At 52.9% G+C, this 14,100-nt stretch overlaps 2 protein-coding genes across 2 annotated transcripts; both read left to right on the top strand.

The window, feature by feature from the left end:
* Positions 1 to 9,506: 9,506 nt before the first annotated feature.
* Positions 9,507 to 9,995, top strand: CTAM01_06934 (uncharacterized protein; the record flags this gene model as incomplete). Its single annotated transcript, XM_060522959.1, has 1 exon — positions 9,507 to 9,995. The coding sequence occupies one exon, from the start codon at positions 9,507 to 9,509 to the stop codon at positions 9,993 to 9,995; it is 489 nt and encodes a 162-aa protein (XP_060382461.1).
* A 3,280-nt stretch (positions 9,996 to 13,275) lies between these two features.
* CTAM01_06933 (uncharacterized protein) lies at positions 13,276 to 13,494 on the top strand (the record flags this gene model as incomplete). The annotated part of the gene is made up of 1 exon (XM_060522958.1): positions 13,276 to 13,494. One exon carries the CDS (start codon positions 13,276 to 13,278, stop codon positions 13,492 to 13,494), a length of 219 nt encoding a protein of 72 aa, XP_060382460.1.
* Positions 13,495 to 14,100: the final 606 nt, after the last annotated feature.

Here is a 14,100-nt window from a genome sequence, read left to right as displayed (position 1 = left end):
GCATCGTCAGTTGAGAAACAAAAAGGGAAGGGTAGATAGACCATATTCGACAGGGCGATGGCCTCTATCGCCACCAACAGAGGTCATCGCTACCCGGTCCCGGAGATACGGGTTAGTCGGTACAGCAGGTTCCCTTTCCCAACGCCCGAGATGAGTCGGCTGATCCACCTCCGCCATCTTCAATTGCAAAAGAAGTCTGGATCCCGGGGTGGAGGGAGCCTAGGCCAGTTCGGAGTGGAGCGGACGCGCGATATCGGATCGCCGGCGTAGGAATGGCAGTGATGGGCTTCCTGTTGGAAGTCTGCTTTCGCATCATGTACCCGAATTTGGGAATATGTTGAGCTGTTTCTTTGGTTGAAGAGTTTCTTATGCTTGGATCGGCCGCCGAGATTCGGGTGTCTGGGCTCATCGAGAAGATTGTGATCAGTCGTTTTCTTCGATGATAAGATGACGAACGAGTAGGCTTGTGTAGAGTGATGATTCAACGATGGTTGGTCTCCCTCTGAAACCCGCATCGGACGCTACTTGACGCCTACCTATACGTGATATCCTGCTGGTTCTAGGGAAGGAGAGAATGTGTCTTGAGACTTGGTCGTTTGGGCGTTGGTGAGATATGGGAGGTTTCTTTTACCTCGGCAACGCCCCTTCCTCCTTTTGGTCATTTATGATATGGATGAGGGAAGTCACGAGACGGCATAGCGGGAGGGAATGGGACGTCGGCGCCGGGCAACAGGATGATCGGGAAAAAGTTTCACGTTGGCCGATGGGAATCTATCTCCCAGAAAGAAAGCGGACGGTGTCTTGAGCGTACTTCAATCTCACTTTCCTGTCTCGGATCTGAACGCCACGATGTTCGCTAAGCAAGAAGACGGGAGAGGGACGTTGAATGTAGGCCTCCACTGAGATCGACTGCAACATACCCACAAGACGATTTACGTCTTTGAGAAGAAACCCTGCAGTTGCTGTCTTGATCTGTTTGCCCCTCCTATGGGAAGATATCCACCTCCGCCACGTTGATTAGATTAATGAAAACAGACATCGAGCGACCAGACAAGATCCTTTTTTTTTAAGCCTCTTCTCTTCCCTGCCCGGGCGACTGCTTGGTGGAAACGTCTTGTCTTTCCTACCGAGGGATATGTTTAACGGCGCGAGGATGATCTAACGCATACTTATTCTCGATATTCACAATAGGCGATACCTAGGACGTCATGTCGGGAGTAACGGCCGAGACATGTTGAACAAATTTACCGTAAATCGGATGACACCCCCAAAAAAGGGTGTTCATCTTCGTATATGCCGATTGTCTTACAGGACAATTAGTAAGCGGCCGGCGTACATGCAGCAAGGAGATACATCGATGCCAACTTCCTCCGTGATCGCTCGTTGATAGTGACCCTTTGCCTTTACGAGCATGAACAAGTCATCAAACGTCCTTCATTGGCGGCGGTCAGTCTCCTCCTGATCAGCTAGCCAATCCGATCGTTGGAAGACCTTGCAGCCGGTGAGCGAAAGAAGAAATATGGACTCTCAGTCGGTGTCCAGTCAACTGAATCAAACATGCATTGCTTTTCGACGGGAGGCGAAGAATCCGCGAAGCTGGGTAATGCAAGGAACAGGGCCTCAATCGAGAGTTGAAGTGAGACGAAAGGCTGCGCCTCAGAAATCCATGGCTCAAACCACAGATTTATAGCCGTATCGTGGGTTTCTTCTTGTGACTTGCTCAATGTGTATTGAGTAGACAGCGGGTCGAAGACCTTCAATTTGAATAACACCTCTCTCTGCCCCCCAATACCTTTGCGTGTTACTGACCGCTACTGGCGCGGCCCTTTCTGAGATGTCGAAATATGATAGATTGAGTGGATTTGAGACCAGCGGTGGGCCTCTTGCAGTCGATACTGCCGTGTTGGTTTGTCTTTAAGTCTTCCCAAAAGCAATGCTGCGTCTCAGGTATTATCTTGGCCGATGCCGGTATCAAGAGGAGCGTCATGATGCGAGAGTACACATGATGGCGCATACGACAACAAACTCGGCACTATTCAATGGAGCACAGTCGTTGAGACATGCAATCCATGTGTTCAAAGGTGTTCGTCGGTACAGTGGATGTGGTTCCCGAGACAGCAGACGTAGTCGTCAACATTCACAGCAAGATGGGTTCTGCCGGTCGACCTCATGGGGTCAGTGGTGCCATGGTATAGTTGTAGCAGAGACATAGGTGGCACCAGAGATCAATACAACAAGTCATCGGTAATGTGAGATGAGAAGCCGAACTTTGTCATTCTGCTCTGGCCTTTGCTCAGCAGGGCATAGTCTCGAAAGACACATAGTTGCGAGTCGACCGATATTCAGGTCTCAATATACAACAAGTAGCTGAAGAAAATTTGTGGCGTTGGTAATTGAAATCTCGGGCATTCAAGAAAAGACCAAAGACCAAAGACCAGAGGCTAGAGATCACAGTCCAAAGTATGATTATGTAATTAGAGTAAGTATCTGGCTGAGCTGGGGACATGATACAAAGCCTCGAGGCTGTGATGCGCATGCTGTGACAGTAAAGTCAAAAGCCATCTCGTATGGCAGAGGTATCAGAACGCATTAGATAGGAGATGTATGCCGACTTATCGACGATGTAAGCTTCAAATAGGTGAGCTTTCCTGAAATTGGATCATTCTTGAGAAACTCAAGAAGCTCAGGTGCCTTGGCTTGTTGGGACCCAGGTTTATCTATCACAGAAAGTTACTTCAGCCCAAGTCAAGTAAATCTTTTGGAGGACAATGTGGCCCACTTATTTCATCTCATTTTGATGATGAGATATCGTGTACGACACAGTAAAGGAGCCAGAGAATTGCGTGTCGAGGATGAAACGCAAGAAGTAATTAGCCAACTTGGTAGAGAATCGAGTTTTCATGGCGAAACTTCTTTAACGCCGTTGACTCGTGTCTTTGCGAGTGCGTGGCCCGATGAACATCTATGGACAATGACACTGACAGACCTAAAGAGACATCTCTCCAAGAAGACAGAAATTGGGGGCTTTAAACGAGAACAAGGGTCAGGCCAGAAGAATCGCGTCACAGATGGCAATGTATTCGTTCCTTCAGCTACTTGCAAGGTCATGGATGTAATGAATCATCCTGGATGGAGTCTAGGTAACTGTAGCAGTGTAGGATCCCCAGCCAAGACCGAACGGTTGATATAGTTCTTCTCCTTTGACCAGACGATAACAAGCAGAGGGAGCACTTTGACCATTCGGTCATAAAATCATCCTATAGAGTCAATGTGAGAGGCTGCTGCCATGTCACAGACAAAGCACTTCAAGCTCAGTTCTGCTCATTCGCGTCGATCCCGCTACATGCAAAACTGACGATGATAGATAATAGTTGAGACAAGATCTATGGTTTTAAGCCATTCTTGTCACATTAAGGTAACGCTATGAGCAAAGGAGGCAGTCGTTGCGTTTGGTAACTTGTCTGGATTAAAAAGCCATGGCTGAGGTCCTTGGCAATGAACTTTAACAGAATAGATATGAGGCGAATAGGGCTGAGGAGTATGAACACCGTACTAGCTGCATCAAAGTTTTTGGGCGCATTAATAGGTAGGCAATCGCCAGATTTGCGGCGCAATAAAGTAGTAGGTTTGAGGTCTGACGGCGGCCACGATTGCGGCGGCAGCGCCGTTGAGTTGGTGGCGCTCATGCGAGCTTGCGGTCTATATTGTCTCTCATTTTCCTGTGTGGATGCAGACCACCTGGGATTCAACAAGGACTTCTCGCTGTCAGAGACCGATAGGCATGGCATTTAGTATTGTCGACGTATGTGGCAGAGTTGACTATGCCATGGTCAACTGCGTGACTGGCACGAATGGATATGATGGTGTTGGTTAGCTTCGTGAGAGAGGCGATTGTGATCAGGGCAAGGGGGGAGAGGTGTGAGCAGTTGAAAACCGCATTGGGTAATTCTCCGATAGACAGGCACGGGAAGGTAGAGTGGATGGTCTTTGATGGGACGAACAATCAGGGCAAAGCAAGGGAGGTTAGCTTGTTGGTGCTAAGGGGATTGAATGAGGTCGAAACATGTACGGGCGGCCTGAGTGTGCTGGAATGGGCGATGGCAGACGGGATGGGGTGGATCGAGGCGAAGCTGACCGAGCGGCTTAGGTCGTCTGGTGGAGTGTAAAAGGCAAAAGCCGTTTCTGCGTTGGGCCAAGTTTGATGAAAGCAAACGCTTCACGGATAGTTCCTGTAACCTGCAAGGTAAGGTTGTTTTCACTTGTTAGTCGTTGGTCATGGAAGGCGATTTTGTGATCCATTCATTGCGTGACCTTCAGCCTGAGGCGCCGTGCTCACTCAACCCGACAGCTGGGTCACTAGCGGAGTTGGCCCGGGAAAGGTGCAACCTCAAGATGAGATGGCAGGCGGCCGCCGCAGCACGGGGCGTCAGGAGGCGTCGGATCCTCGAGGGGTCCAATGGCTCGGGTCGAGTGGCTTGCTTCAGCGTCTGCCCTCCGGAAAGTGACAGTCTAATGTCAGAACCAGCTCTTTTCTATCTAAGGCAAGAAGACCCATTTAGTCCGGCCCAACGGTAGCCTCTCTTGGAAAGGTATGGCGAGGAGCGAGAAGCGGGGGGGGGGGGGGGGCTCGGGCAATGAGCTATTCACTCCTGGTGCGGGCGTCTCCTTGGATGGTCAGAAAGGAGAGGATGAAAAAAACGGTACTAGACTATGGATCAGCAGGCAAAACGCAACAAGTACGGGTAGGCATTGGCTGATGTAGGCGTAGGATTCGCGTTGGGCGGGACCGGACCCTGAGATGATGGCGGGCTGGCAGTTTTGCCATGTATCCGTAAAAGGTGTCGATGAGTGGCCGCCCGCAAATGCCAAATTGGCCTGCGTCAGTGCGGCCTACCGGGTCATGGAAGCCGGAGGTTTGTGCAGTGCATTTCAGGAGGTTAGGTTGGGCCTCCTTTCTGGCTCAATGAGACAATTACGGGCGCTTGTGGTCAGTATGAGTGAATTGGGACTGGAAGGGGGGGAGTAAGTGAAAGAGTGACAGAGGAAACGCAAACAAACGTGATGGAAGCCAAGGTGAAGAGCCATCAATGATTGAGGAGGGTTTTGCCTGCCCCAGACATGGCGCCCAGATGAATGGTCAAAGAAAGGACCTCCTGTCACAGGTGATGCTGGACGGGGAGTGGGCCGGGGTTTCCCATGCTCGGATTTAGAGTTGAAGCCATGACTCCTGGTTCGTCTGGACTGCCCCACAAGCACGCCCTTCCTTGCCTTGGGCAGTGGGCGCTGAGTGGTGCCCTCCGTGCTTGCTTCCATCCGTTGGGTACGAACTTACCTTGAGATACCTGAGGTACGTCCTCCGGATTGCCTTATGTAAGAAGTCGTGATCTGATACGAACCCTTCCAATGGGATGGGTTGAGGATGTTTGAGGGAAATGGAAGGTTCCCGCCTCACGGAGTACCTTACTCAAATGCCTCCTTACCTACCTATGCTGCAGGTGCACGCTTCCATTCCGGGTGCGGCTTGCCTGGGCCACTGAGCCAGTACCTTATTGATCTTCAGGTTGACCTCGACCTTCTTCAAACACTTGCTTGAGGCGCGACCTATTCTGTTTCTTTTCCACCTCCCTGCCCGTGCCTCATCGGCGGAGAAACCGCCTCTTGGGTTGAACCGCCTCCAACATGATGGCACATTTGCATCAATGGCTTGTTGACCGTTGCAGCCTCGACCAAACTCTCGGATCTCGATTCCATCCGCCTGGATAGTGTACCCTGGCAAGTCTGCCTTTCAATCGCCCCCAACTCAACTCTATCAAGCCTCCGACCACCATTCTTGAGCTTGTTCTGCCCTCCACATTGTGACACGCATCGACTGGCCACCACATCCATGCGACACGACACCCTTCACGGAGTACTGATCAGGAACCTCGTTGTTAAAGATTCCCCTCGTCTACCTGAGGAGACAGCATTACCTAGGTACTCCTGTCCACGCCATGGTTCCCGGGAGGGATTAGTCAGCCCTCTGTTCTGAATGAGCATCAACTCATAGTAGCAGTCAGGTCGTCTGTTAACTTACGCCATGCCAAGATCCCACACGTTCGATATGACAAAATCGTTCCCGATCTCGTCCGTCCCGCGTCTGGTCAAGCGTCACGACTTGCTGTAGCTGAAAGAAGTCTGCCGCCCAACCAGTATTCACCTGCCACTACCCGACGGCCCTGATCTGTCGCACTCGCCGATAACTCGCAGCAAATATTGCAGCTGCTATTCCAAGCTACCAGGTGTACCACGTACGAAGTACACACCACCTTGACGCTTAACTATCGTCTTTGCCAGCCCGGTCGAGACCCCCCGGCTTTCCGGTAACGCAGGCTACGTCCTATCACACCTCGCGTGTTGGCCTGGTTTGCATCCTGCTTCCGATACCAACCCACTCGCTTCTGCCATCCGGCCACGGCTTTGCCTTTCCACTGGTCATTATTCAGAGGAATGCCGCTCAGCCAGGTTGTCACGGAGCTAGCCCAGAAGCCATCCCGTTTGACCCCTGGAAAACGCCATCCTTGAGCACGGTCTATCGGGCGTCCTTGGTGGCGTTGATCCTCCACCCGCGAAGCCGAACCGCCTCCCAGGCGCCGCATCTTATTCTGCGTCTGTGGCCTGCGACTTTGCAGCCTACATGCTCCGCTATCCAACACTCAGTCTTTGTTGCGGCCGAAAACAGCTTGAACGGCTCTCTGTCATACCAGGAAACATTTCCAGTTGTCGCCAACCGCCTACATCACCCAGCAGTCAGTCTTCTATGCACATCGACACGCAGGGGGCACAAAACGTCCGATACACAGTGTTCGTATGTACAAGGTCAAGAGCAAAACAAGAACGATTCAATGGGTGCCCGAAAGGTCGGGAACCCTCTCATGGCATCCCCTGCCTGTGGCAGCTCGGAACCGCCATACGCCCGTATCCCTGATGGGTGGTTGCCTACAGGTCAATGGCACCTCCCGCCAGGGTCTACCCCTTCAACTGGATACGCCCACGCCCGACTTGAATCGTCTAATTCTCGCCCGCTTGGGTGCCCTCGTTTCTATAATGTAGCATCTGTTGTACAGGCGTCTCTCAGCAGCAGTCGTGAACACACAAAGGATCGAGATCATGAAACTGGTTTCGTAGCCGTCACGAAGTTTACCAATCTTCAGAACATGTGGACCACAGCCTTGGTCTACCTAGAGCTCTGCGCCTTGGACGACCAACAGCCAGCGCCTGAAAGATCCATGGCATATCACAACGCCCGTTCTAGATTAGTCGGATGAGCGACGCGAGTCTCAATCTCCCGCTCCATTCCCCGAATACGCCGTCTGTTCGAGGTTGCCGGCTGACAAGTCGATCCGAGAGACTGGTCCGAGCAATCATCACTCGAATTTTCAGATGCTGTCCCGCAGACCTGCACATCATCCCAAACCACTTTGCCTTCTTTCAGAAAAAGAAGAATTCGACAGCTTCGAAGGCTTCGGGCTGCTCAGTTGCTCTTTCGAAAGCGATTGCCACAAGTCTCACATTTTCTTTTCGCCTCTCAACCTCGGAGCGGTGAGAAGTTCGCTAGAAGACACTCCCATGCCGCTCTTGGAGGCTCAGCCAAAGTAATCTCTTGCAGGATAAGGGGTTGGCTTCTTGACCCGGTACACTAGGTATTGCTCCAAGCAAGGAAGCAGACCTCTTGGACGTGGCGCCCATCGCGGAGCGGCTGGTGGCGGATGGATTCCGCAGACTAGGACGCCGCGAAAGTGATAGGGATCATTAGCCTCACGGTCATGACGATCAGCTTGGTCTCAGAGTTGGTGTGGCTCTCTTTTGAGAATCGAAACCCTGCCTCTCGAGCCATGACGGCCAGGAAGCTGTCAGTACTGATTTGCAGCCTTGTCGATCTGCATAGAATCCACCAAATGCATTGTTTCAGGCTCAACGCGTTGGCGCCAGATCATGGCACCAGATGATGGAACTCCGCCTTCCGGAGTTCTTGATGCGACAACAGGCATTGCGGGAATCGCAGGTGCAAGCTGGCCAGACAGCAAGTTTCCCTCGTGACTAACCTTCAGCTTTGCACAGAACATAATTTTGCGGGCTTGAGTGACCTATCGACGATAATGTGCGGAAGATGAAGCGCGGCTTTGACCTCATTCGTCATCTCGCCCGTCCATCCCGTTCAGCATGCTGTCCAACTGGCATCCGAGCCTGGGTTACACAAGACGGGGCACCAGACCAAAGTAACAAGATGGTTTGCTGCTGGTAGGGAGAAGGATTCCCAGGATCAGTCTACATCAGCATTACGCTAAAATTGGAAACAACACCGATATATCGACTGCAATATCGGCTTTGAAGGTGCTATCAAACGAAGCTCAACCAGTGCCGGCTTTTGCGGTGATCTTCGCATGTTCGGATACACAACCTAACATGAGAGAACGCCTAGCAGGCAATTCTTATGGCTCGTCAAAAATTCCCGAATAAAGTCAAGGCCATAGTCCGGCTCGAGACTAAGTACGATTTGGGACTAGGCTTCGAATACGCGACTTGCAATGGTTGATAATCTACTACCTAGCTTGACGAGACGTGGGGAGTTGAGCATGGAGAGGAGGAAAAAGCGTGAAAAGCACGCGGCGCCGTGGCAGCCCCAGTGCGGAACTGACACCCTGCACATGCAACCCCCGTCTCCCTCCCGTCTGGGAGAGCAGTGCGACTGGGAAGCTGGTCCAGGGATGATGCATGAGCCTGCCTTGCACAACCCACTGGCGCCACGCCGCGCGCGTGAAAAGCTAGGGACGAGTGAGAATCCCGATGACAGTGAGATGTTGACGCCTCCCGCTTTGGATCTGCGGTAACATCGACGAGGTTTTATAGCTTCAAATAGGGCATGCGAGATGATGGCATACAGCGCGCTTGGTGATGCTCAAGCACAAGGAAAGACTTGGAAAGTATTAGCAACGGCGTTTTCGAGTAAATTGTCTCGGAAGAGTGACTTCTGCTTCAGAGAATCACAACGACCTGAGGAGCAACCCCTGCATACTGGGCAACGGGCTGCAGGCATAATCTGAGCCTCGAGTACTGGCTGGTGACTGGTCAACTCGCTTTTAGACCGACCACGGCACAGTTAAGGTATGGACTGTCGGTTGGTGCAGGCCCGAAGCATGCATTCAATGGACCGCTTACGCAACCTCCTTCTTTGTTCTCGAGACGCTTCCTGATGGAGGGCGTGATACATCGTAAGTATGTTCCAAACAAGATCATCACGCAGGTCACCCTCGGAACGGAAGCATATCGATAGAATCCCATTCCCGGCTGGCACGACAAGGTAAGGTCTCGCCCTGGCATGCCCTACACAGCAGTCACAGACACGCAGACGCTGTTCCCCCTTCCGCTGGCATCGTGGCACCGTGGCACATCCTTCAAAATGCTAAGCTGTATGCGTTCCCATGCAGCCGGACCATGCAGTAGTGGCGTACTTAGGTATCGGCTAGTGGATGCACCTGGAAGAGAGGCTAGCGGAGCGAGACACGGCTGGACCCAGTGCAAGGAGATCCCTGGACGCTGCCAATGGAGCGCAGCACTCGCATCTTCGAAAGAGTTGCAGTGAAATGGTTGATGGTTCAGCTGAGGGGTATGGCGGTCTGGGACGCAATGGGCGGTCACCCTCTGGCACGGCTTGGCTTCAGAGAAATCGACGAATTGACCTAACCGAGTCGAAAGGAAGAAGAACAAGAAATTCTAACAGACAAGCGACGACCACGTTTTGGGAGGAAAGCTCAATGCAACCCAGGTCCAAGGGCAGAGAGGGAGATAACAGCTTGGCCCAACACAGCACAGCACAGCACATCAAACAACATCCAGCAGATGACATCGGTTGGGTCTGGACGGCAGCAGAACAAGCACGAGCAAGTTTGGCGGCAGGTAACAAATGTCGGGGAGGAAATTCGTCGAGGGCAAATAATAAGGAAGTGGTGAGGTTGTAAGGATTGCAACCGAAAGTCTAGACCGACAATCCCACAGCTCAGCCTTCCTCTAGTATCCGAACTCTTTCTTTTTCCGATTTTGGCAAATGAAGCCAGCGTCTGTGCCAATCGGCAGTCGTTGAAGAGGTGTTTACAGATACCTGGTTGCTCAACTGGGTGCGAATGCAGACACCAAGCAGCACAGGAGAGACTACTGCGTAACTTGGGCCCTATATCACACGCGACGGTGCATGGAGCACATTGCGCGTCGTGCCATTGCGGTGGAAAGAGTGAAAAAGCTGCAGCTCGCAGCGGGTGAACGGGCTTGACAACCTGTCATGGACACATGTACATGGCCACGAGCCATTCCGCGCCCAGATCAGATGGCACCGGACTGGGGGTTCGTAAGAATTGTCCGAGCTCTCGATCAGGAACGGAACTGTGGGCCATCCTCGACCCTTGGGAACGGCGAACTTGGGTCACTGGGGACTGGGTGAGCAACCCATAAGAAACTGAACAGACCAGAGATCCGACTCTAGGTGTTCCTACGCGGCACAACGGATGGGCACTAGGCAGGTAGCATGGGCAAACAAGCCTGGTACCCTGGCGCGAGCGCCCTGGAAGATTCTTAGATGTTTGGTACGCAGCATTCGTACGGATACAGAGCCGGGGGTTCGAGGCAAGGATGCTCTTGCACAATGCACAGGATTGCTGCTAGACCTCGTCCCCGGCACGTTGGCGGGGAATTTGATTAACCACGGCTTCAATGGAGGTACGGATACGGACTCACAGATACGGAGTCTCTGACAGGACCCGTATCACTTCCGTGCCGGTCTGCTCGGTGCTCGTCAATAGCCAAGTGCGTGAACGGATACACTCTCCCCATTCATTGGTAAGTCAGGTCAGTTAGGCTGGTGCTGGGATTGCCTGCATAGAGATGATGTATGGGGGTTTGTCACACGGCACGAACACATTAGACCAGTCGGAATGTCATGCTACTGACAACTGTGTGCACAAGCTTCCTTCTTCACGAAGACTGGCTCCCGGCAGCGATGAGCCTGTCCGAGATACTCGTTGAAGCCCAGCAGTATACCTACCTAGATCATCAGGCACGACACCCTTCATGCTCTCCTCCCCCCTCACCTCTCTACAGATAGATGAAAGGGAGATTTCCCCCTCACGTCACGCGCCCTGAAAACCTATCATGAACAAGCAAGCCATTGGACTGCGATGTCCAAATTGGAGGGACGCTGGACCACAAGCAAGCAGAGCACATCCGTACACCCATGCACCAGAGTTTGGATGATCATTTCATGTTGGTCCCAGCCGCACGGACGATCTTCAGCGTCACAGACTCCATAACCGCGTCTCAACGGCGTCCTTCCCGGAGGCCCTTTCGTGGCCATCTGCAAGAAGCACAGATGGCATTTTGAAGGCGTGCCTGGGCGTTCGCCATGCCAAGTGCAGCAAGGTTCATCGTCCGTCGTGTCAATTCATACCGTCTCTTCTGGTGGTGGGGGCTCACGGGGGGCTCGCATATGGGACTGTTGTCCATTGACAAGTACCCAAGATCGTGGCGGACAGCATCTAGAGTCTCGACTTGCCGCCAAGATGGCCCTCATCGGGTAGCACGCTACTACGCTCGGAATGTGCACACACACATACACACACACAGACAAAGAAAAGCTCATTCACTCAGTCGGGAACCAGTAAGCATTGCATGAATTTCTGGGGGTGGGAGGGGGGGAAAGCAGTGGGATGCTAACGGGAGAGCAACGCCGCAGTACAGATAGGCATCTGTTGGAGGCAAGCATCAACCACTGATCTCAAGTGGTAGGTATTCTGGTGGAGGGAATAAAAGGGTTGAGCTGATGCAGGACCAGGGTTTGAGCTAGCCCCGAGAAAGATGAGAGCGAGCACACAGTTTCGAGTACTCAATCCACACCCCCCTTGCCATGTCCGAGCTCTTTCATACTGCAGTAGAGAGAGAGAGAGGAAGACAGACGCACGCTATTCGTACACACCCGAACAGACCCAACACTGGGCTGGGCTGACTCTATCCTTGTTCGAAGCAGAAAAGCACATACGTACCGTACTATATGCACTGGCGAACCCGCGCAGACACGACACCACGCTCCTCTTGGATGGTCGCGCGCCCGGAGACAATAGCTCAGGGTGGAGCCCTGCCATAACATGAGCCCAAAGTGCGAATAAGCTGGAGGAGGCCCGCCGGAACAGCAACAACAGGGTTGTGCTGAGTCCTGACCGTAGCTGACGGGGTTTCCCTCCCAGCTCTCGCCAACCCACAGTTCGGCACGAGGGTACAGCTACCGCTCACTTATTGCTTATGCATAAGCTGCGCAAAGGGGACAGCTCACCCAGAGGAGTGAGGGAAGGGAGATCTCGGCACCGGGATCAAGGAACCCTCTGGCGAGCGACAAACCATTTGGATGAGAATTGCGAGTCCTAACCAAACGAACGCGACGTCGTCGCGATTCTGCGAACCGTGGATCCGTCCCGCAAGGCCGACGTCAGTGCCAATCTCCAGCAGATCATCCCAAGTCTAGCGGTTCCCGGGGGAGAGGGTAAGAACCAGAAAGGTTCGGCTGAAGCACTTCGTCCTGAAAGGATAGGTCCAAGCATTACGTCGCTTGGACAGGAGAGACTAACCTCACTATCCTTAATCTGGCCCGCCGCGGGATGGGGTGTGGGTGAGCAAGGACCAGAAGCAGATGGCAGCAGGCAAGCCAAATCTTCCAAGCAAAGCAGGCAGGGCAACGGAAAGCACATGCGACTCGTTGTTGCTCGACTTGGGAAGAAGCCAATCTCAGGGGACAAGGAACACGGGACCCAAGTGTCTGGTGCTGGTGCAAGGATGGAGATGGGATAGGATGGACTCTCACCTGTGCAGCAACGGAGGAAGAACCAGACAGAGAGACGGGCCAGACAGGGTTCCAGCCTCTAGCCAAGTAGCCTCCCCGTTTCTGTATCTCTCATCCTCTTTCAGTTTCTCGCTCTCACAGTTCTCACTCACTTTAGTCTTCCAGTGTCTCTCTGAGTTCTGTCTCTCCGTCTCGGGGCTCTGTCTCTCAATTCACTGCCTCACCCGCCCTGACTACTTGGTACCTGGAACTGTCTCCAAGGCATACCTACCATACCTACATCATCCGTCGTCTCTCTTTCGCCCACGCCACCAATTGCTTCTTTCATCGTTTCTTTTCCGGCTGGCAGGTTGGCCCCTCCTCTCTGTCCTCCTGTCCTTTCCACCCCCTAAGCTGGTTGAAAAATGGCCGACTGAACGATGACAGACCTGGCTGGAACACCAGACGACTTCTCACCCCCAATCGCCATTCCCAATCCAGCTCGGGCTTCTACGCTTATGACCACACCCACGCCCCTGGATCGAGGATTTCTCTGTTTCTCTGCCCACTCATCTTCCCTCACACCCTCACCCCCTTCTTGTCCTCACACCTCCTCGTCTGTGTGTTTCCCCAAAGCAAGGAGCCTCGCGCGCTCCTGATACCTACTTGATCCACGCCGGCAAGAGAGGCTGCTGTCTTCAGTCTGGCTCATCCATCAATGAAGTAGGTATTAACTTTTAATCTCCAGAGAGGAGAGAGCGAGGGAGCCAGCCAGCGGCTACCTTTGAGCACCCGCACCCCCTTCTTCAGGAGCCCCAAGCTCACCCGTCCCGGCAGCCTGCTTGTGTTCCTTGGACCTTTAACGCCCAGACCTCGTTGTCCCAAGCCCCAGGAGGGACAGTCAAAAGACGCCACTGTTGTCCTTCTCTTAGGCAGGGTAAGACCCTACAGTACATGCTCGGGGTACCTCAACTATCTCACTGCCTTACAGACAAACCAAGTGAGCGAGCGAGCGAGTGACTACTGCTCTCCTCTTCTGCATCTTAACTCTTCTTCCGGCTGGGACTTGACGAAAGCCGGGCGGGTACGGACTGGCACAGAGACAACAGAGAGAAGACAGAGACAGGCTCTCAGGAGAGACACTGGAAGCACGAGTTTCTGTCACATCTCCCATCCTGCTTCTTTCTCTCACACTCACACACTATCTCGAGACCGACCGTCTCTACTCCCTTTTGGCTCATCAGACATTCCAACAGAGTCACTCT

This window comes from Colletotrichum tamarilloi (genome assembly GCF_030869305.1).
Source record: "Colletotrichum tamarilloi strain Tom-12 chromosome Unknown Scaffold_20.1, whole genome shotgun sequence".
In the NCBI taxonomy this organism is placed as follows: domain Eukaryota; kingdom Fungi; phylum Ascomycota; class Sordariomycetes; order Glomerellales; family Glomerellaceae; genus Colletotrichum; species Colletotrichum tamarilloi.
Note: the sequence above shows the minus strand (reverse complement) of the source record. Positions and strands in the feature narration are given on the sequence as shown.